We start from the raw sequence: 23,355 nt of genomic DNA on the forward strand, positions 1-23,355 counted from the left end.
GCTTTTATCCCGTTGTTATTTGCTCCTTTCCCTCTCACTCGCCTGATCCTTAGAAGCAAGTGTAATGGTGAACCTTTGCACCCACAAATACACACAAGCACACAGAGAAGTGCTGTGTTTTCAACCCTTTTACATACAGCAGACAGAACACTGAAAACAGCATTTCAATATTAGCATTTTATTGTACAACAAGAGCAAAAACAAGTTAAAAGTCTAACCCCTTCCTGCCATTTATCTGCCCAACAAGAGGCTTAAAGTGAATTTCAAAAGAAGGAAGGATAAGTGGCTCTCATGCCAAATGACTGCTGAAAGACATCATAAATATTACTGGAATTTTTTTTAAATCAGTTTGTTCAGGCCATTGAATATGTAATGCACTGTCTGGTTTCCACAATACTAAGTGCGCCACATGCATATACCACACACTGGAATACATCATGTGGACTTACAGGCTTTGACTCATAAAACTGTGCATGGAAAATGCAGTCAGAGGACGGAAACAAAGTTATCACCGTGAAAGACTAAATAGTGGATTAATTGTGAATGTGCCTGCTCAGGTCATCACCTGAGGAGAACAGGAGCCACTTCAGCAGAGCAGCTGAGGACTGAGTGCAGCCCAGTGTTGTCCTCCTCTGAACTTCATCCAGTCAATTAACGTAATTTAATACACGCTCACTCCACGTGGATCACAGCGTGCCTCAGAGTTCTCCTAATTTATACGGTATTGACCATTTTCACACACGTGTGGGGAGAGATGGAGAGATGGAGCGGAGGCACACTGATTGTGTTGAATGGTTGCGAGTAAAGCTGGATCTCAGGGGTGGTGGGGCGGGAAATGAAGTGATTGTTTTATTTTTGCAGTTTACCACTGCTAAAGTTGAAAGGGGCTTGGGAAGAAAGAGACGGAGAGGAGGCAAAAAGAGAGAGACTGACTCACAGAGTCCTCTTGAGTGAGCCTCCGTCTAGCCTTTGGCACAGAAAGTGAGCCTGCATATTACTCAGTCTATCACAACACAGCAGGAGAATGGGAGGGGAATTAATACACTTGGCTTTCATGCCAGTATGCTCTCTTTTTGCCTTTCTTCTGTCCTACACTTCTGCTCCTCGCTTTCTCTTCAAGCTCCACTGGACAAAAGCACTTTATGTGCTAATAAAATTAGCTGGTATGTAGATTTCAGTTCCTCTCCCCTACTTTTTTTTTTTTTTTTATCAGTCCTATAACACCAGGCTGAGGAAAAGTGAGAAAAAGAAAACTTGAATCTTGAGATAGTATTCATTTTTGTGTGTTCATTTCTAAACACAAGGCTGGTGCCAGAAGAGTGCTGCTGCTGCTGCAGTGGCTCAGGGGCAAACATTTTTTTTGTCTGTGTGCATTTCAATGACATAAACAGTATCTAGCCTGCCATACCCTCAGCAACCATCTATCTGCCTCCCATAAATCTGAATGACATTAACATTTGAAAAACCTCAACTCCTGCCTATGTGTGGATGGGCCTCTCAGACAGACAGGCCTTTCGTTTTATTTATCCGCAAGGTGGGCAGTGAAGACAGACAGTGCCACAGACGGGCATAAATCTGTGCAGGTTAGAGCTGGTGAACCGCCGCGGCCGGTAGGTTAAGTGAATATCACCCTGTGCCTCCCGCAAGAAGCTTGCACTCCTATTTCCTTCTCCCATTAAATATGTGTTCCATTTCTTTTTGCCTTATTTGGATGGAAAGTCATTTTACCCTCTTTTATAGAAGGTCATAAAATATATAGTGTGGGGTTTTTTTTAGCACTCTGCATAACATTTACATTTTCTATTGTATAAATGTGATTGGCGCGGCACGGGGCTGAATAAAACATTCACAGCAAAAGCCATTTCTTTCTCTGACATTTGGTCCCGTATCTATCATCAGTTTTCTATATGCAGTCAGGAGAACAAACGCTGGTCAAATGTTTAAATGTGGCCTCTCCACATAAAATTTAAACCCTGCTTTCACATTAACACCCCCCGGCTAGTAGATGGAAATGCTTTTTTTTTTCTTTTTTTGCGCAGATAAGAGAAAAGTCAAATGGAAATGACTTGCAGGGCTGTTGTGGCAGTGGGGGGATGCGCTGATGGTCCTGGGAAATTGAAGCATGTCAGTAAAATTAGAAAAAAGCCAGCCCTGCCTCAACTGGCAGACATGTAAATGTGGTGGAGCCTCTCAGATGGGCCCATTATGGATAGTCCCACGTAGCCTTTTCTCATCAAAAATCCCATCAGTATATTAAAAGGTATAGCCTGAGTAACACTGAAGGTCTACAATAACAGCGAATTAAGTCAAGGTGAACGGCCAGAAAACGAGACGTGAAGAGAACGTGAACATCGCGTGGCAGCAGCACCCTTACAAACAACAGCTTTAACAATATAATTCAGAACTTTTTTTTTTTTGGGGGGGGGGGGGGGGGGGGGGGGGTCATTCTGTGCATATGTGGTGTACATGTGGTGCCGAGCTGTGAATATCCTGTAGATGTGATGCATCATTAACTATGATGGAAGTAGTTGGGCACCTCCATTTTTCAGAAGTGGACAATAACTTACAGCTGGCATGTTTACATTATTTGAAATGAGATTGATTGCAAGACAGAAAATGATTAATGCAGTTATCAGTTCACACTGAGTTACCAGTCAAAGCTACAGTCAAACTCAACAGCACAAACCCTTCGTCCATAAAGCTCTGTGCTGCTGCGCCCTGGAGACAGGGCCTCACCTGGAGGAGAAACTTGTAGTAAGGATTGCAAATGAACAATGAACACTTAGCAAACAGTGCAAAACACAGCACGCCATTCATTGTGCTTGAGCAGTGGATGTTTGTTGTAAACATGTCAGTATGTGGAAGCTTGGATTCAACACCACAAATTGCAAAAGACTAAAGGTGCTTTAAGACACTGATCGATTACCACTGTAGAGCGTTCACTGTTTTCTGATTGGGGTGGTTTCAATTGGCAAAATCAGTTTTTCAAAGTTAGTATGGATCATTATCTGGGGACAAAAAATACATTACCTTTCAAACCACTAAGGAAAGATTACAGAGTGATTATAAAATGTGGACCTCACATTGATTGATTTATTAAGCACTGTTTTTTTTTTATTTTGTTTTGTTTTAAAGCAGGATATGACTAAAGGATACCCTGCAGTATTGAACATTTGTGTCATCATGTGTCATGATTTATAAACTTTACAGAATATTGTATGAAATAAGATTGATAATACAACTAAATAAGAGAAAAGATCAAATTACACAAGAACCCAACAAAAAAAATCAAAGCAACAGGTCTTCAGGAGAGATTAATCTAAATCGAGAGTACAATGCGTTTTTACAAAGAGTCATCTGTAACAACACGGTGGTGGCGCTGTCATGGTTTGGGACTACATTTTAGAGAGTGGTGTATGGGATTTTGTTAAATCTGACAGAATTATAAAAATAGAAATGTACCATCAGATTTTAGAATTGTACAAAATCTGTTCTTGCCTTATCTACTGCGCCTCTGTCAGTGCGCCCCAGGGCAGCTGTGGCTACAATGTAGCTTGCCATTGCCAGTATGTGAATGTGTGTGTGAATGGGTGAATGACTGAATGTAGTGTAAAGCGCTTTGGGGTCCTTAGGGACTGAGTAAAGCGCTATACAAATGCAGGCCATTTACCATTTTACCATTTACTGTATTTCCAAAAATACAGTAGATAAAAATATAAAAAATGAGAGGTGACTGAAGACTTTTGCACAGTATTATATGTTAGTTATATGATACAAGAGCAGGGGTGGACATAAGTGGTCCGCAGGTGCGCACGCGCTGTCAAAATAAAAAACACGCACCAGATAAGAAGTTGTCCGCTAAAGTGGGATTTTCATGGCACATTCTGCACCACATCTCCGTGCGTTCATCATTTGTTTGAAGCCAGCTCACCTCCTGCAACCACTTTTCCGAGAATACACGCTTGTTTTGCGGTTCGGACTCCTTCTGACATTTCTTTAGAGGTGGAGGAACACCAAAGTAATTGCTTAAAGGAGCTTGCTTCTTCGACATCTTTAAGAGTTCTAAACAAATGTCTGTCTTCCTCCAGAAAATCTTATGTATGCAAACGCGCGTTGCAACTTCTTATCTGGTGCGGGTCTTTTATTTTGAGAGCGCATGCGCACCTGCGGACCACTTATGTGCACCCATGTACAAGAGTATAGTTTGAATAATTGTGTTAATTCCCACTGAGCCAAACTTGATTTTTTTAAGATGGCAGATACCCTGCTTTGCTCAGGTGATGACAATAGAGTCTGTACCATGCACTGAAAAAGAGTATAATTCAAAGCTGATGGCACCCAGACCTTGAGATCAGATTATTTCTCTACACGAATGCGATATCTGATGCTTTATACCTTGAATACTGAAAATGTGACATCAGTTTCATGTGGAAATACATTTTAAACAAACAGATCATAGTAAAGGCTGCACACCATGAGAGAGAAACACAAAAAAAATCAAGATCAATCAAAAAATTGTGTTTGAAGAAAATCAAGACAAGCCTTTTTCCTAGACTTCACTTATACTTCAGAGAAGTGATAGTCGGTGAGTTAAACCCTGGTGATCAGGAAGCTGCTTTTACAACCAGTCAGCCAAGTTTCAGGATTTTCCCAGTTTGGAAACTGTGCTGCCCCATTTCAGGTTGTGTGATGGACTCCCACAGGTACTCATTAGTATTGTTTACTTGTGTACCCAAAGGGGCCATGCTTTCTTCTAATCATTGATTTTACAACACCTTCTACACTCTGGCACCATTTCCCACACATCTGTGATCTTATGAAAAAAATATTCCAGGTCAACATTTCCACTGATCTATGTTTCAGTGTGAGAATGTGCATGCTAGCTGATGCTCAAATACAAGGAAAGAGTGAGGCATACAGGTATCCAGTTTACCCATAAAAGATAAAGTGCATTCCTCTCAGTACTTTCCTGTCTGTCACTGCCAGGACAATCAGTTAGCTTCAGTATATATGCTTGTTACAAACAAGTTCAAGGTACAGCTACCAAAAGTATTGATTACTGCATATTTCAAGGAATAAAATCAACAACCTTCTTATTAGACCATGCCTGATATCCAAAAGCAAACCTTCCAGTCCACAGCTTTCTTCATGGCCAACTGAAGACACAGAGGGAGAACAGTAAATTTCGGAACCTGGATGGATGCTTCTTAGTATTTCAAGGTTTAGGTTTTCATGTTATGAAATATTCCTCAGATGAGTGTTTGTCATGGTGTTACTCTGTAACTAAAGGCTGTTTGGTAATCTGCCAAGTCTATTGTTAATGTTCTCAAAAGACACTGAATGAACTATTATAGATATTTGGATTTGTCCTCTAGATAATAAAAGACAAAGCATGATAATAGCAGAAGCTATATGTTAAGACAAAAACTTTGATCCAGCTTAATAAGCATGCATTCTATGACTTATAAATCATTAATTAAGTCATTAGGTATACTTACAGACTCTTTGTAATGTTCTTTAAAAAACAAAAAAAGTTCTATTTAATAATTTAGAATTTAGCTTTTTTCCAGGTAACAATCTTCTGTGCCACAAAAATGCATTAATTTAGATTTTAAATATTAATACTATCAGCCAATACTTGGAAACTTATATTTATTAAAAGCTAACTCACTTGACAACTCTTTATAAATAACGTATTTGCTACTACTTGTAATCCCTTTTATAAAGATCACATCATTAGTAAGTTGTAGCATTTATACCAGACATACTTGTTTTCTTCCCCACAGACATGTATTCCCAGCATCTTTTGGTCGCCACATAAACGACTGATCAATCTTCAATAAATCAATTGAATATTACAACATATCACATTTTTGCAGTCTAGGCTCTATAAATACTTATATAGTTTGTAAATTAGCTGGCAGTTTAGAAACATGGGCTTAAAATAATAATTATGTAAATATACATTGTGGTTTAATAAAGTATTATTTATTCCAAAGCAACGTTGTTGTTACCACACACAAAAAAATACTCATCCTGTCTAATCATCTTTACTCATTTCATTCATTTGACAAGACTTGCCATTTCCGAAAGTAAGTGAATGCAGCATAGAGCGGGACTGCGCGAGCACCCTCCTCCTTCCCCGCCCTCCCCTCCACTTCTCCTGCCTCTTGCGTGTGCCCGCCGGTAAGGGCACGCGCACGGGAGGTGGCGGGGGGTTGTGCTTGCTCCTGCTCTCTGACCCCAGTGGCAGCTTCGACTCACTGCACTCCGGCTCCCCCTCCGTCAGACCCAAGCTGTTCTCGCGCTCTCTCTCTATCTCTCTCTCTCTCTTGTCTGTCAGTGTCTCTCGTCCTTCTCTCTGGCTTTTACCCCCTCCGCTCTCTTCTTGTCTGGTTTCTTTCCACAGGAGCCAGCAGAGGTCCCGTCGGGTCGAAGGTTCTGCCCTATCTGCCGCAACCCCCGGACGGTCGTGTACGAACCTGCCCGCTCTACTGCTGCTGCTGCCGCATGGACCCACGTCTCTCCGCCGCCGCTGCCGCCGCCTCCTCCGCCGCCGCTGCGTAGAGGGCGACCCCGACCCGACACTATTTTCTCCGGCCACAAAAAACACGCACAAAAAAAACCCACACGACGAAGGTAGAACAACCTTTCCGCTTTTCTTTGAGAACCGAAAAGGGAAGGGAATAAGGGGGGAAAGAGAGGAGACTAGGAGGGGGAAAAAAGCAACCCCTGACACAAAGCTGTCGGTTATAAGGTGGCTTGTCATTTACGAGGAAGAGCCAGAGGTTAGCGCGACGGTGTTGTGACACTGACCACCTTTGGGTGCTTTTAGTATCTCAGAAGCAGAGTTCAGGATTGCACGGACCTTTCTTTTTGTGTACGTTCCTGCAAGCGGCGGTGTTAATAGCGAGCGGCGCATAGAACGCATCGTTGTGTGAGCGTGTGATCAGAAAGGGTCAATTTATTCGCCTTCAACCCCTCCTCTGCTTACCGGAGTGATTTCTACTCCTGAAGTTAGCTATATGCTGGCGTACGAGCGCGCTACATATCCGAGGACTGCACCGACCATGTGTGCGCGCACCGACGTTACAGAAAAGCAGCTCAACGCGAAGCTACAGCGTGCATAATAATAATAAAAAAATCTATTGCCAGGGCAGGTTTAGCAGGCTAAGCTAGAGTGCTAGTTGCTACTACTGTAGCCATAAGGTAGAGACAGACAGGCGAGTTTCGGCAGCCCAACACACACATAGAAACACACACACACACACAAAATCAGAAGACTGTGGAGCATGCTGCACACAGATTTTCGGCCTACATTTGCAGAGAAAAAGCACATTTTCCGAGTAACTGCAGCAGAAGCAGTACTAGGTTCAGATTTTTTAATGATTGCAGAGGAGGTGAAGTGCAGGACATCCGATAGGGCAGTTTTGTACAGAAGTGCATTTTCTTTTCTTTTTTTAAATTTAAGGCCCAGGAAGATCAATACACTTGTTTCATGTGTAACAAGGATTTTAATGTGACTCTTTTTTTCCACACTTTGAAATGTAAAGAGTTGAGTGTGCAGTGGAGCTGCTTAGATTTTGCTCATGCATTTTTAATTTTTATTTATTTATTTTATTTTAAAAGTCTAGTTTAACCAGCTTTTTCTCGGCTGGCATATATCTTTTTGACTTAAATTTATAACGTGCATAATAGGAAGCAGGATGCAGCCGACCCAGAAAACATAAATCAATGCTTTAGTGAAAATAGGACATTTTCTTTAAAAAACAAACAAACAAACAAAACAAAGTTTAAATTGGAGTCTTGTTTATCCAGCAGCCGCTTTCTTTGTTTTTATCTCACTTCTCCATCCAAGGATTTAACCATCATGTGAACTCTCGAGCTTTGTTGATTTCCCTCCAAAAGATATGACAGACTTGTTAAATTGAGGGCATTTTTTCTCCCTCTTTCTTTTCTTTTCTTCTCTTGCTCATGGCTGCATCAGGAGGTCTGGTATAAAACGGCTGTCAAAGCCCACAGTGGCCACTCTACTATCAGTTAGGGAGGTCAGACAGGAGGGAGGCTCAGGGTGCAAGGAGACTCACAGTGGATCTGGTGAGTGAGCTCCAGGGATGCATCATAGCAGCATTTTTTTTTTTAAGTCTTTGTTGTACAGTGGAGCAGAGATGCCATAGCATCTCATTAATTGCTATTGGATCCTTTCAAAATTGGAGCATGGATATGTTTTTGTGCTTGGCTTACAGTCAGTGGGGAAGGAGACCTCTTTGATGCATGCATGCATTGTGAAGAATTTCTCATTTTATAGAAGCAATTGCAGCAATTCCTCACCAGCAGACATTCTGCCTGCAGCCTTTCTTTTTGTTTTTGTTTTTTTGTTGTTGTTTTTTAATTTGCTTGTAGTGATTGAAATTTTTTATGTAAATTTAATTTTTTTACATTTAAATATGTTTTCATTGAAGCTAATAAAGTGCTTTCCAGAGTAGAAATTGTTGCTTAAAAAGTCAGAGAAGAGTTTTTTGTAAACTTCACTCTTAAAAAATTCCCTTGCTGCTTTTAAAGGTAGAGTACATCTGCTAATTGTGTTTAAATTGCCTCATTGTATTTTTCTATTGAGGCTTTTATGAGGATGTGTTTGAGCTGTTTGAGGATTTTTTTCCTAGCAAATTTCAGGTGGTTTCTGTTCTCTGAAGCTGAATAAGACTGTACATGCCGTCACTGCATGCATGCGTGCTTTATCTTTAGTCTTTGCATTTACATTCACTTTAAAATGTATAAGTCTAACCTGCGATATTTTTTTTATTTTCTTATGTGAAGCCCTTACTCGTGAGTGTATTCAGAAGAAAGTGCACGTCTTTTTAAAACAGCTGGTGTGTGTGTCTCCTGTCGGTGCAGAGAGCAGTGTGTCGTGGTCGAGTCAGTCGGCTGGGTTGCTGCTGCTGCTGCAGGGAGGCTTCCTGGGCTTCTGGAGAGCAGCTCTGAAGGATGACCGCCGCACGGCTCGCTGCTGAATCTCGGTGAACGAACAGCATCTCATGTCCAAACTGTGGAAGGATGGCTCATGGCAAAGTGACCATCACTGTGGACGAGTACAGCTCCAACCCCACACAGGCCTTCACGCACTACAACATCAACCAGAGCCGCTTCCAGCCCCCACACGTCCACATGTAAGTTCACGCTCACACACGCACACAAATACACACACACAGTTGTTATGAGCTGGCAAAGTTAAATCAGAAAGAAATATTTTCTCTCTCTCCAAATGAATTTTATTTGTGATCTTTATTCCAAACTGAGTTGGTCACGAGGAACATTTAAATAGAATAGAATAGAATAGAATAGAATATATAAATGACACATTGCAGCAGTGTCATTTATAAACCTGCACTTTCTGTGACATTTTAAACTAATTTCAGAATCATGCATACGCTTTAAGAACAATACAGGAAGCCAGCAGGTTTAATGCAGTCTCTGTTGTTCACTGAGTGTATGGTGGTGCGTGATGTAACGCAGTACAAATCATTCTTTGTGAATAAAAGTTTTAGCGGCAGTGAAGCACTGAACAAAAGCGCAGCATCTGCAGACTAACACTGATTCTGTGCATCACACATACTTGCGCTGGTTTTTCTAACTTGTGGTGTTGTTTTATTTATTTATTTTTGTAATCTTTCTTGCGTGTGCTGTTGGTGCGTACTGCTCACCGGTGTGTGCTGCGGTCTCGCTGTGAGACGGTTATCATTTGTGCCATGTTGTCATTGCGGTATGTGGATGCTTTGTCTGCATTAAGGCGCTCTCCTTAGTTATTTATTAGACCAGTTACTTAGTGTTGCTCTTGTCTGATGTGGTTATGCTGCTCCTCTCATTAGTGGGTCAGAGCGCTGTGACCCATCAACCCTCGACACACACCCTCACACACAAACACACTTTACAACGCTGTGTTTTAGCTGTGACCAGATATTAACAGAGCTGCAGCTCACTTTGTGTCTTCTTCCAATTAGAGCAGTTGTGAGATTTTTCCAAAAGGTTGTTGACTGCTGGTTTTGTGTACACTGCGTGCTCGTGACATTTATTCTCTGTGTATGTTGTGAAGTTAACCTGCAGCAGGGCCAGGAAGAGATTGAAGAGCCTGTTTGTAGTTTCCATCATCGCTGTAATGGAGTTGTTTGTCATTTCTTTCTTTTCTCCTGTTTTCTTTTTCATTTTTTTGCCTTTACGTGTGCATTTATTTATGGGGAAAAGCACAGCCCATCAATTTATTTTCTTTTTTCTACATCGTGAGCGGAACACACAGGGATAAATGCAATTTATGCCCGAAATAAACATTGTAGAGCAGTGTCGATGGTGACGCTGCTTTGAATTTTTGAAAGTCAAAACACCAAAATGTACAATAATGTGAGAAAATCCAGCCCACGCCAAAACATAAGAGCGCTAACCAAAGCATTCTAATCTTTGTTGTAGACAGCTTTCACAGTGAGGTCTGTACAAATGTGCCGTTCCCAAGTCCTCACATATAATTACGTTGTTGGGGGTAAAATCACAGCAAAGCTCATGGCTTTTTTCCCCTCCCAGCTTTCCTTGTTAGCACAGAAAATGGTAATTATAAAATTGTCAGTTTAGGCAATGTTATGGTAAAAAAAAACAAAAAAAAAAACAACAACATATGATTGACTTGTGAGAATCCATTCAATCCCTTCAAAATCACATCTTAGAGATCGCTGAGACGCTGTTCCAGAGAGCAGCAGAGCCACGATTACAGATTTGTGCACACATGTTCGATCTTGTTGCGCAGTTACAGCGTTCTTAGATCACACTGAAATCAAAGGTGAAGCTGAAAAATCGGCAAATCAACGTATTAAGTGGAGTAACCACGTCACCTTGGTGTGTATGAAGCCAAATAAGAGGCCGGGAGAAGTCTTTGCTTTGGGCTGCAGATGTGGTGGTGGCACCGGGCTGAACCGAGATGGCAGCTGTTGGGATTGTCGTGTAGGACTGGAGTTTTTTTTAAATTAATTAATTAATTTTGTATGTGAAGTGTGAGAGGCTGAGATAATGCAGATATGTAAACAATCATAAAGGAGATGTTTTTAGTCAGTCCAAGATCTTCAACAAACAGCTGCACTGATTCACTTTAGGGAGCAGCAACATCTGGCAGACAAGTTTTTTTTTTTTTTTTTTTTTTTTTTAAATATCATTTGCCTGAAACACTCAGAGTCCCACAATCCTGTGTGTGTGTGTGTGTGTGTGTGTGTGTGTGTGTGTGTGTGTGCATAATAATCACATTCATGTAAGCAGGATTATTTTTGGGAGATGGAGTATTGTAAACAGCTCAATGGAGTTTTGCCTTCCTCTTGGTGTTGGCAGTGTTCTCACAATTGTGCCACTGTGTTGATTTGGGATTCCTCAGCTGCAAGTGGGGCTGCCAAGTACAGCAAGTGCCCGTGCTTCCGAGTGTGGTGAAAAGGGAGGCGACCTCACCTATCAGCTTGCGTTACATCAGTCCTGTTTTAATGGATCGCAAAGACAACATTAAAAATCAGAACAAATGCGCCGTCGTGAGTCTGGGTTAACACATGTCGAGCAGCACAGGATTCACCAGAACAGAGTCTGGTTTGATGTTTGGTGAGGCTTCCGCAGTCTTTGAAAAGGCAAATAATAGAACATCCACACAATATTTTTTCTGTCTTTATAAAAATTTAAAAAAAACCCAAAGAAAAACAAACACATCCTCTCTGAGGTAACATTTTTTCTGAAATACCATGGTTTATTTTTGGATTTATTATTTTTATGCTTCTTGAATTGACAGGGTTTGTTTTTGGTTCCCTGGGAAGTCTTACTATGGTTTCTCCCTGCCTTTTTATTTGCAGTGCTGCAGCAGTTGTGCATAAGTTGAGTTGTGAAAGCCTTACAAAAAACATTTTTGGAAGAAAATGGAAAGAGGAGGAGGGGAAGAAAGCAAAGTAGGAAAAGGATGGATCTTCCTGATGTTTACAGGGAAACTTAAAAACATTTTCCAAAAGTGGTTCATCATCTTCATTCGTCACCTGGAGACTGTTTTACTTTTATTCCAGACGATGACAAACGAGAACAGATGCGGCTGTAAGAAAGTCGTTATAAGGTGTATTTTTGGTGTTATTTTGTGAAAGAGGGTCTACGGTAGGAGTTTCAGTTCAGTGCAAGAGGAACAGAGTGGAAAAAATGTAATAATACAGTGGTTGAAAACTTTGAGAATGTAATCTCAGTATTTATTCCTATAATCACTGTAATCAGGTTTTTTTGTTGTTGTTTTTGTTGTATTTTTTGCTCATTGTGGGGTTGTTTTCTTTTGGGGGGGGGGGGGGGGGGGTGTTTTAAGTCCAGTTTTCAGTGTGATTCTTTTTGGAGGTGAGCCCGTGTAGAAGGGGATGTGTTAAAGCCATGGGGCCTCTCAGCAGATATGTGTTTGGATAAATACATTAGGCTGTTTCCTGGCTTCCACAGAGCCTGCAGTGTTTTACCCTGTCATTCTTAAACTCGGTCTGGGAACCCTGAGATTACACGCGCTCACGCACACACACACAATCCTCCGAGCCCATCCCCCCACCCCCTTCCCTGCTATGTTTAAGTGCTTATAGAATACGAGCTCTGTTCGAGGAAAGTAAAGGTTTGTTTAGATTTGGGAGATAATAATCCGACTTGCTCGCCGTTCTCTCACTGCATCTGCAGTATTTGGACATAAATAAAGTTGTTGCTTCTCTGCAAGCAGAGAGAGGGGTGGAGGCTGGGGGTGGGGGGTTGCCCGCCTTTTGAAATATAATCCTCGCTCTAATGTTTTTTTCCCCTCCCGTCCTAGACAGAATATTTAGATTTCTCAGATGGAGTACAGCAGTGCCTTTTGTGTGGCGTGGAAGGTATCATTCCCTGACCCGCATATGAAAACATGAATGTAGAGCACGTAGAAAGTCACGCACGCACACAGTGGCGCTCATAAGCTGATGCTGTGGAACGGGACCCCGAAGTCAAAGTGGACTTTCTTCGGAGCATGGGATGCCCCTGCCTCTGTGTGAGTGAGCGACAGGCTCAGTCTGGCCCAGTTTGCGTCTGGTTTATTTTTCTGTGCCGACTGTGTTTCTTTTTTTTCTTTTCTTTTTTTTTCCTCCTTTTAACTCCCTCTCCTCAGCCCCCTCGTCATCGTCTTGTGAAATGAAATGCTCAGCAACTTGGAACATATGCTTCGAGTTGGGACACTAATGACTTCGTATCCAATTTGGGCAGGATCTGGGCAAGACTGTGGGAAGGCCTGACACACAGGCACATACAGACAGACAGGCAGAGCTGAAACTAAAAGGACTCCTGAAAAGCTCTTGAAAAACATTTACATTTCAGGATTTAATAAGACTTTAAATGATGTTACTGGACTTGGGGGGAAGGTTGGTGGCAAGTCATATCTCTTAACATTTTGACATAGACAGCTGAACTGGATTGCTCTTAACCTTTAATTTCTTCAGGTTCAAAGGGGAATTAAATCCTAGTTGTACTGCAAGAAATGATCATTTTTCCAATCAGTTACATGTTGATAGTGTTTTTTTTATTGTTATTATTAATAACATGAAATTGTCAAAAATGTAAAAAGTGCCCAACAAAAAATCCTTACCTTTGCTTACTTTTATTCCTAAACCTAAGATTTCGTAATCACATTTTAAGCAGTGGAGTGTGCAGGTGAGACATGGAAAAAAAAACACCCAGCATAAAACACTGGAGGGAGAAACGCGATCCAGGCCTGCAATAACGAGGAGTTAATCAAGTGCACCGGATTAGATTGGGCAGAGATGATGTTGTTGGTGGTTGATCTTGATCGCAGATGCGTTGGCATTTCTCGCTCGATGATTTAACTGCATTACGCCATTAACGCCTTTGGAGTGTTAATTTATTTAATTCCCACTGGATGTGCGTGCCATGCAAGCCAGCAAAACAGTGTCAGCGGAGAAAGCTTTCTCAATCACCACCAGGGTCGGTGATGGGAGACGTTTTTGTGTCATTAAAGATATAATCGGATTGAACAACATTATTTATCCATTCTTGAGGAATAGCCGATTTAAATCTCGAATTTTATTCCTTGACTTGTGATATCTTCTTTCAGACCCAACCTGTAAGCCCCGTTAAATCATGTTTGTCATTACGGAACGAGTTTCCCTGCATGGATTCAGCATCACTAACAAGAATCATGCTGGGATTTTTAATGAAGGCCCAATGGCAGTGCCTCAGGGAGAAGAACCTACGCTGCAAAGTTCTTGTCCATTCCTCACTCTGAGTTTTTTAATGGCACCTGAAAAGGGACTCTGCTGAGTTAAGAGCAGTCGGAGCATTTTTAAAACCTCTGTGAATATGGACAATGGTGTTTTTGCCTTTTCCTCTCTTTTTATTTTCACAGTGAGCCCGTTGTACCCCTCAGCTTTTCTTTGTGTTTCAGGTTTAAAGTGTTCAGTTTTAACTTTTGTCACAAGAACAAGTAAAACAAGCAAATCATTTCCCTTGCTATCCCATGGTTATTAAGTGGCAGATATAAACTTGACTTTCCCCATTACAGCTGGATAATTTTTAAAAATGTATTGTTATCAGCTGATGCACCTAAATAAATAATCAAATAGAAGCATTAGGAGCAGCCTGGAATTTATTCTTACATGTTATAATTTTTAGCATTTATTAGGATTTAAAGTGGTGTGTGTGTGTGTGTGTGTGTGTGTGTGTGTGTGTGTGTGTGTGTGTGTGTGTGTGTGTGTGTGTGTGTGTGTGTGTGTGTGTGTGTGTGTGTGTGTGTGTGTGTGTGTGTGTGTGTGTGTGTGTGTGTGAGTGAGAGAGATTGGAAAAAACAAATGTTGTTGCCGTCCAGAACATTTAAGCAATGGAGAGAAAAGATTTTTATATTGCTTTGTAATTCCTCGTGTACTTATATTTATTCAATTTCATCTTAATACAAAGCAGTGGAAATTACCTATGTCGATACTACCAGAAAAAATTATACTTTTAATCTGATAAATGAAAAGCTTTTCCTAAATTAAGGAAAATAAGAATTGCATCCATCTATGTGTATGTTGTATGTGGCAGGATTTTGAAGTGTTTTTCAAAATTTTGAGAAAGCCAAAATTAAAAAAAAAAGAATATAGCCAACCGGTACAGCTTCACACCCAAAAATCACTGGTGAATACAGAGATGCTCCACCCTCAAACGATGGTGAGGTTGTAGAGAACAGAGAGTCTTAAAATGTTTTCTTTTCCCTTGTGATGCTGGTGCTTTATTACTGTTTACTGTCTGTTAAAATCAGTTACTGGAGACACCTGAGCTCATTACATTGACTGCAATGCACAAAAATGGAATTTCCCCCGACCCCTCTACATGTGAAAAAATCTTCCACATTTAACAAAGTCCTTCTTCTCCACGTGCCTCGTTAATTATTCCTGCCCTGTGAATAATTGAGGAGATTGTAAGTATGAATCATTTACCGGTGCATCAATACACGTGGATATTCTGACACGAGCTGGTGAGGAAACGCCAAGAGAAGCACACGCACGGCTTTGACACTTTCATTTTCAGCACAGTCCTGGTTTTATTAATGAACTCCTGAAGGATTTTTTTATGTGCCATATTTCCTTTTTCTAGTCTGTTAGAGGAGAGCTGTAAAAGCAGCAGAGGAAATGGATTTTGGAACTGGATTTGTGCACAGTACCCGTTTCTGAGCCAATGCTGTAGTGTTTGCGTTTGGTGAAATTCAGCTTTTTTTTGTCAGTCTGAGTTGGCTCATTGCAAAGAGGGAGGTTGCTCAGTATGTAGAGTCACGTGACAGAAGAATCCTTTCGAGGTGGCAGGATGATAATTCAACAGGACGTTTCCATCTCCGAGTCAGTAATAGTAGCTTTTCCACCCATGTGACTCCACTTTTAACATGAAATGGACTGTGTCTCCATCCAGGAGATCCTGCTTTTCTTCGATCACATTGTGGATAAACAAGTTAAACCTTGTTTACGCGAACCCTTCAGCAGGGGGGTTGCTTTGAAGATGAAAAGGCTCACATAATTGGTGATATAATTGTTGAATAAATGTGTGATTTGTAAATAGAAAAGTTTTAAAGCTCCCTCCTTTTGTCTGATTTGTCAGTGAGCACAGCACAACAAACACCTTCTCCTCAGAGCTTCAGTTGGTCATTGCAGACCAAAAGTAAAAACAGGAGAAAACAGAATGTTTCTGCTTTTGATTCATGTTTGTTTGAGTTCTTGAGACGAACCAGCCATTTAGAACAACAAGGCTCTGTAGTGTCACCACCATACCAGCACATTAACCTAATATTATAGTCAGGCTGCAGCTTGCAAAAATGTTGGAATGGATAACTGTTTACTATATTTGATTATGTACATAAAGATTTGACAGTATATATGTATATAGATATGCAAAACGTATCAAAAATGTATATACAGCACACTTTAGTTCAGCTGTAGGTAGGGATGGGTATTGATAAGATTTTCACGATTCAGATTCCATTTTCGATTCTGTTTAACGATTCGATTCTTTATTGATTCTCTTATCGATTCTTTTTTAAAAAAGGAGAACACTAAGGTCGATTAGCTTAGAACTTTGTTTTATATCTTCTCTTTGAACAAGATAATTTAGGAGTAACATGGCCTTACAAACCCAACAGTGAGATCTTAAGAGATCCTTAAGAGAGCCTACGGCTCTTAAATGGGGTGTCACAGGGTCCCCAGGAAAAAAAATTGTAAATGTAAAATAATAAAATAAATATTCTTCTGTAGCAATAACAAAGTACAACATAAATTATTCTGTAGCAAATACACAAGAATATCCAGTAATGTCCCTGCCTACAATTAAACACATTCACTTACTGAAAATCGGGGGCATCTGCTGTGGGTGCAAGCCTTTTACCACAAACTTAGTCACTCGGTGACATTCGTCTATCCTGGCCTGAAAAGAGACTCTACCGGTAGACTGCAGCGACAACTGCCAGCATCTGAGCCAGCCAGACTCTGTCTGTCTCATCATGGTCACCTAAATGCACAGTAATGGCAGGTTTTGTAATAAGGCAGATCGCGCTAACATAATATGCACTGTTGTTGATTATTTACCTGCCGCATTAACGGGAGAGGACGTGCAAACGTTACCGCTGCTGTTGGGTTGAGATTCACGAGTCCGGAGCGGAATTAAAAACACGACATTCATTTAAGGTCATCGCGTGTTTTGTGAGCAAATGCTTTTGCATATTCGTAGTGTTTCCTCCCTTAAATGAAATATCTACTTTGGAAGTATTGCAAGTTGCCCTGTTGTCATCCGTTCTCGTAAAGTATAATCAAACTTTTGAGTGTTTGAACCGCCATGTTTCCTGCCAGGTAAGCGACGCTCCGCAACATGGTGACGTCATTTGGGGCGACTGGAATCGATAAGGGAATCGTTTGCAAAAATGGCAAACAATTCCAAGGAATTGAAACAGTGGGAACCGGTTCTCAACAAGAACCGGTTTTCGATACCCATCCCTAGCTGTAGGTACGGTGGATGTTTTAAGTGTTGGGTGGCACGGTATAGTTGTTAAGGAGACCTAATATGCTTTTCCATCCTTTGCCGTATGTTGTTGCAGTGGTGAATTTTCACATTAAATGCATTATGCAGTCATCTTATGTACAAATAACCTGCTGCTCAGTTTCAGGGTTTTTTTTCTACTCTCAACTCTCTATTACGTCACAGAGCATGGATAGTCGTAATCTATTTAGCTAAGCAACACAATAAAGGCTATGAAGACAGATGCCCCACCCCTTAATTTTTTTCCCATACACTGGATAAATAAATTGGTATTAATAAGGCTGCTCTGTTTAGAAATAATTACTCCTAAAATACACTTGCAAGTGTTCTGGTCAATATTCAGGGTTTTGTTTGTTTTAAACACGAATCACAAATACTCATATTCCTTGGATTAAAGGTAGATTCTGTGGTCTTCATATTGATTTGCATTAATTGTATTTTAACTGAAATAATTAAGAAAACAGTGTGAGCTGAACAGGGTTTTAATAGTTTTGCAATTTTCATTAGTTTTTATTTTTTATTTAGTTTTGACTTCAGATTTTCAATTTTATATCAGTTTTAACTCATTCACTGCCAGCCATTTTCAAATCAGGTAACTCCTCACTGCCAGGGTTTTTGAGCATTTTTACTCATTTTTGAAGAGCCACAGAAAACTGTGTGTTATGATCATATAAACGCTGAACCTACCAAAATGAAGAACAGACTCTCTTCTTTCATCCAAAAAGAAAAGCTTGTTTCTACCATTTTCCATTCTTTAGTAATCAGCTGTAGAAGAGAGGTGGGTTCCACCAAAAATGCCTGTTTTGACCAAAAAAAGGGAGAAAACGAGCTTTTTGTGAAAAATACATTTCAAGCAGAAAAGTGCCTTTGACACTAATATTTCTTGCTTTGTGACACCTCTAACATATAAAATAGTTTTTCACTTCTATAAAACAGAAATAACACTGAGAAAGGTTATGTTTTATCAAAACAATTTATTTACAAATATATGAAAAAATAAAATGTACATAGTGAAACATTTATTCACAATGAATAATTCACTTTTGTGTGGTAATCATTATAACACTCTCCGGGATGCAAGGGCACACAACGAGACTTGCACCACATTTTTGTCTCACTGCGCAATCCCTTACGTGCGCAAACCCTGCACCTCCTTGCAGGTCTACTTTTACTGCTGGTGGGCTTCAGTTTTCACTGACAAGCTGCCCGAGGTTGTATTCTAGCCCCTCCCATTGAAAAACGTAATTGACGTCTATAGACGTCAATGGCAGTCAACGTAAGTTTTTCAATTGACGTCTATAGACGTCAATGGCAGTGAATGAGTTAATTAGTTTTTACCAATTGTTTGCTAGTTTAGTTTAGTTTTTATTTTTTTGAAAATCCTTAGTTTCAGTTTAGTTTTGATTAGTTTCAGTTATAGTTTTAGTTGTGTTTGCAATAATTAAGTGCAACAAAATCCCAGTTTCATCATATCAGTCATGCTCTTCTGCTTAACCTTGGGTATGTTGCTATTCCAGCTACCATACCCTGCACCCTGGACAGGTTGCCTGTCTGTCGCAGGGCTAACACGCAGAGACAGACAACTCACATTCCCACCTATGGGTTCTTTAAATAAATAAATGAATAAAGGCAGATGAACAACCACTGATACCAGGCAACTATAAAATTTATATCTTGGCCCCAATGAGACTATTAACTCTTGCAGCATCGGGTGTTCGTAATTTTGGTTCAAGTGAATTGATAAACTTTTTGAGGGCAATTGACTCACACAGTTATGTCGATATCCCAGTCCTGTTGTCTCGTGATGCATCACGCTAGCTTGCCTGGGGTTAGCTTCTGTTTTCTGGGGATGAGGGTTGAGTGTGCTCCCTTCTCAAGGTAAGCTAGGTTAGCCTTCTTGTGTGAACTTTTCAAGTGCACTTTAAGGTTTGTGGGATTTTTTTCCCCTTTAGAAATGTCCCTCATAATTTGTCTCTTTCCACACTTGCTTTATCCAAAACACAGTCATGTTCAAAGTAATCCCAAATTGGACTCTGGCGCTTTCTCCTGACTTTTCCTGACATGATTCTGCGCGTGGACGGAGCGGTAACACAGACGACTCGACTAACGTACTGCCACCTGCTGGCATAATGAGACAGCAAGAAAAAAATCTGGAAACTAAACTTCATTTTCACCCTTGACTATTGTATGACACACACACATCTACCAAAAATAAACACATTTTTGCTATAAATTCAGTTAATTTTAGTTCGTTTTGTGAACACTCATTACAGTTTTAGTTAGTTTTCCTTTTTTGTTTTTATTTTTATTTCCGTTAACGGAAAATGTTTTTTCACTTCTAGTTTTCGTTATTTCGTTAGTTTTCGTTAACGATAATAACCTTGGAGCTGAACTAAGGCTGCCAGCTTGGGTAAAAAAAAACTCTTATTGGACCAAATATGTTTAATTGTAGTGTTTCTTAAAGCAGCAGCTACACAGTCTGCTTTTCACTGGTGACTATTTCACTGCTGTTGTTGTAATGCTGTTATTTTTTATTAGTTTGTAGTTCACCTACACCCTGAAGATAAACCTCTTTCCAGAGTCTGTTCCTGCTTGTGGTTGTCTGGTTTAACCAAAAGTGTCTCCAGATGACAGATGATGATCCACCGTCAGGAACTAAAATATGTTCAAGATTTTGTTTTGTCTGATGTGAGGCGCTTGGTGTGAGGTTTCCCTGCTGCTTCTTCACCTTTGTTTATTTGGGTCACATGGTTGTGATTTAGATCGGTTGTAATGGCAATGCTAGCCCAGATTTAGATCTCTTTAATCTCTACCCACGCCTTCGATTTATTCATTGATTAGAAAAAACAGCAAAGAGAGTCAGATGTTTGGGTGGTGCAGTCATCTTTCTGATGCACTGGTCCCTTTCTACTTTACTCTAACAAGGAATGGTGACAAGTGAAAATGAGATGGACGTAGCTGTACAGGTTGGTGTCCTCCATCTCCCCTATTCAGTCAGTTTGACCTAGCAGTCTCTGTAGACTAGACTAAAAAAAAACTGTTATTGAAATTATACATCAGGCCCTACTGAGAACAAATGGCTAAAATGAATGCATCAGCCTGAATAATAAGAAAGTGAAGAGCAATTCACTCGCATTATGAGACTATTGATTCGCCATAATCAGACTTTCCCAGAATTGAAAACGCCTCAGTAGCCTGTGTTCACGAGTCAGTGGCATATAAAGAGCTCCCAGCCTCATGTTTACCCCTGACCTCGGCATCCCTTCTTCTGTTTTAACCGCAAACAGTTTGTGGAGGAGCAGCAGTCACAGTCACAGCTCTCCTGAGAACAAAGCGCTAGTCGCGTTCGGTTGCCTTTTGTTTCTGTCGGCCTGCCACTGCTTGCCAGCAGGAGTGGAGGGGCTTTTGTAACAGGAGAACCCTCTGATTAAGTTCCCTCTCTACCCCTGACCTGCTGCTGGGGCCTGGCGGGATGGTGGTGGTGAGGGTTAAGTGACAGTTGACATTGGACAGGTCTCCTTTTCTTTCTTTCTTTTTTTTTTTTTTTTTTTCCTTTTTGATGTCTTTGAGATTTTGGTCTATTCTTGCATGCTGGACCTGGCATCGCAGGGCACAATTGCTTGATAATGTCACGTCATCTTTAACATGAAGCACGCTCAGCCTGCAGCTTCTCAATGTGACAAGTCGTCCGTTTATGCAGTTTAAAGAGTGTTTAGCTTGACTTTAGCAATGACTCATTTGTATAGTCGTTTTATGTCTTTTTGTAACACTTTGTGGAAGTTGATTTTTATGGAAGATGTTCCTTTTCTTTTCACAGAGGTTTTTGTGAATCTGTGAGTGCATCCTACTGTTTTTAAGGGAGATAAATAACACATTTCTCTGTGAAAAATGAGGAAGACTGTTGTTTTTAAAAAGTGATGTTGTGTGTGTGTGTGTGTGTGTGTGTGTGTGTGTGTGTGTGTGTGTGTGTGTGTGTGTGTGTGTGTGTGTGTGTGTGTGTGCGCGCGCGTTATGGTATTTTTCAACTGAACGAAGCTGCAAAAATTCTTAAGGAAGGAAATGATATATGGCTCTTAACTGGGTAACTGGGTATGAAGCCAATCAGATCTGCATGGCTAGGCTGTGGTTTTTAATAGTTCTGGTTGGTACCACAGTTGTTTCGGAGATCAAACTCTATCCTATAAATCCTAAAAAATTCTTGGCGCTTTAAATACATACATATGTATTCTAAATGAGACCTTAAAACCAGCTCTGCTCTTAGTCTTTGGAATAATCTTGTTATATTAAAAGTCACTTTTTAATACAGACTTGGTCCCATGTTGTCTGTCCAGGTGAACACGCAGCTCCACTACTTTATTCTCCCCGCAGTCTGCTGGTTGGTGTTTGGCCCCGGGGACCACGTCATGACCGTCTCCTCAGCCTTTTCTCCCATCAGCCCTGCAGCCAGGCAGACTGTCAGCAGCACAATTAAGGGCTGTGCCATAATGAAAGGGGCATTAGCAGAAGCAATTTATTTCTCAGCGCAGTGCCGGAAGGTTTCTCCAGCGCTGATATTCCAGTGCAGGCTTTGTGTGCTCTACTCAGCCATTAAGGGAGGGATAAGGAGGACACACACTAGCTGAACAAATGAAGTAGGGGGGGAGCATCAAAGCATAAGGCCACATTTCACCATTCTTGAAAATCAATTCTGCTTTGAATATTTTTACTAATATACTTGTGTGTTTTCATTTTTTTCTTAACTATTTCATAAATGCACGTTCTGTTTGTGCTTTGCCCCCTCTTGGATTTTTCCCGTTTTCTCGTCTCCCACCTTTGCCTCTCTTCTCTGCTCAGTTGTGCACCCCCCACCACCAGCGCCCCTTTCTCCATTATTCCTGTGTTCATTTTGTTCCTCTGAAGTTTATTGAATTAACGCAGACAGCTGAAACGCAGAAGATAAGAGAGGCGCTCAGTGCTCCTCTCAGAGAAATGGTATTGCAGTGTGGATGAGTGAGCGGTGTGTTTGTGTGCGACTCTTACAGCAGGGGGAGGGGAGCTGATGCAGAGGTTATAGACAGAGGAAATGGGGAGCATTGTGTGTTGATGTTTCTCCTGAAAGGGCGATAAAGGGAGTTTGAGAGTGGTGAAAAAGTAGTCTTGTTGTTGTCTCCAGTTTCATTGTTTGCCTGAGCTTTCCATTTCTTTTTGCAAAGTCGACACGTAATCAAATTTCTCTTTATATTCTAAAAAAAATGAAGTGCATTATCATTTGTCAGCTGCTATGATTTTTTTTCTTATGTCGTTCTACCGCACACTGCTCAGTTTACAATCAAAACAACTTTTGTGACCAACGGCATGATACTCACTAATAAACCAGTGTAAACATCACGTTGTTTTCAGTTGGTTCTTCTTCTTGGAAAGCGTTATGGGCTGCAACAGAAAAAAATTATGTAAAAAAAAAAAAAAAAAAAAAAAAGGTAAAAATGTTTTCTTGAAATGACAAATTAATGTTTGAGAAACTGAACCCAATCAGAGCTTTAGCCTTTTGCTTGAGTGGTTAATATAAATTGCTGATACCTTTTCAAATTAACAGCTAATTGATTATTGGAAACATCTTTTTAGTAGTACCAGAATCGGACATAACATTTTCAGACAGTAATTCAATCCTGCAGTTTCCCCTTTAATGTGGTTCTGTACCGCAAACCTCTGCCCTCTTCCTGTTTCCTACAGATTTCCCCAGCACTTGAAGCAAGATATCCTGAAAAGTCTATTTGCTTATTTTAATTTTGATGTCACATGGGAACATTTTAGCACTGAGTA

At 40.6% G+C, this 23,355-nt stretch overlaps 1 protein-coding gene across 2 annotated transcripts in view; it reads left to right on the plus strand.

Annotated features, from left to right (window-relative positions):
- Positions 1-6,299: 6,299 nt before the first annotated feature.
- The window catches only part of mpped2a (metallophosphoesterase domain containing 2a), an 87,093-nt gene continuing 70,037 nt past the window's right edge, over positions 6,300-23,355 (plus strand). The window contains exons 1-3 of one of the 2 annotated variants that reach the window (XM_080884195.1): positions 6,300-6,639; positions 7,988-8,097; positions 8,896-9,167. In XM_080884195.1, the coding sequence (XP_080740321.1) occupies positions 9,055-9,167 (113 nt within the window). In that variant the 5' untranslated portion in view covers positions 6,300-6,639; positions 7,988-8,097; positions 8,896-9,054. The remainder of the gene's footprint in view (positions 6,640-7,987; positions 8,098-8,895; positions 9,168-23,355) is intronic. The other variant, XM_080884194.1, reaches the window with a different exon arrangement.

Source organism: Rhamphochromis sp. 'chilingali' (assembly GCF_963969265.1).
Source record: "Rhamphochromis sp. 'chilingali' genome assembly, chromosome: 6".
NCBI classification, from domain to species: domain Eukaryota; kingdom Metazoa; phylum Chordata; class Actinopteri; order Cichliformes; family Cichlidae; genus Rhamphochromis; species Rhamphochromis sp. 'chilingali'.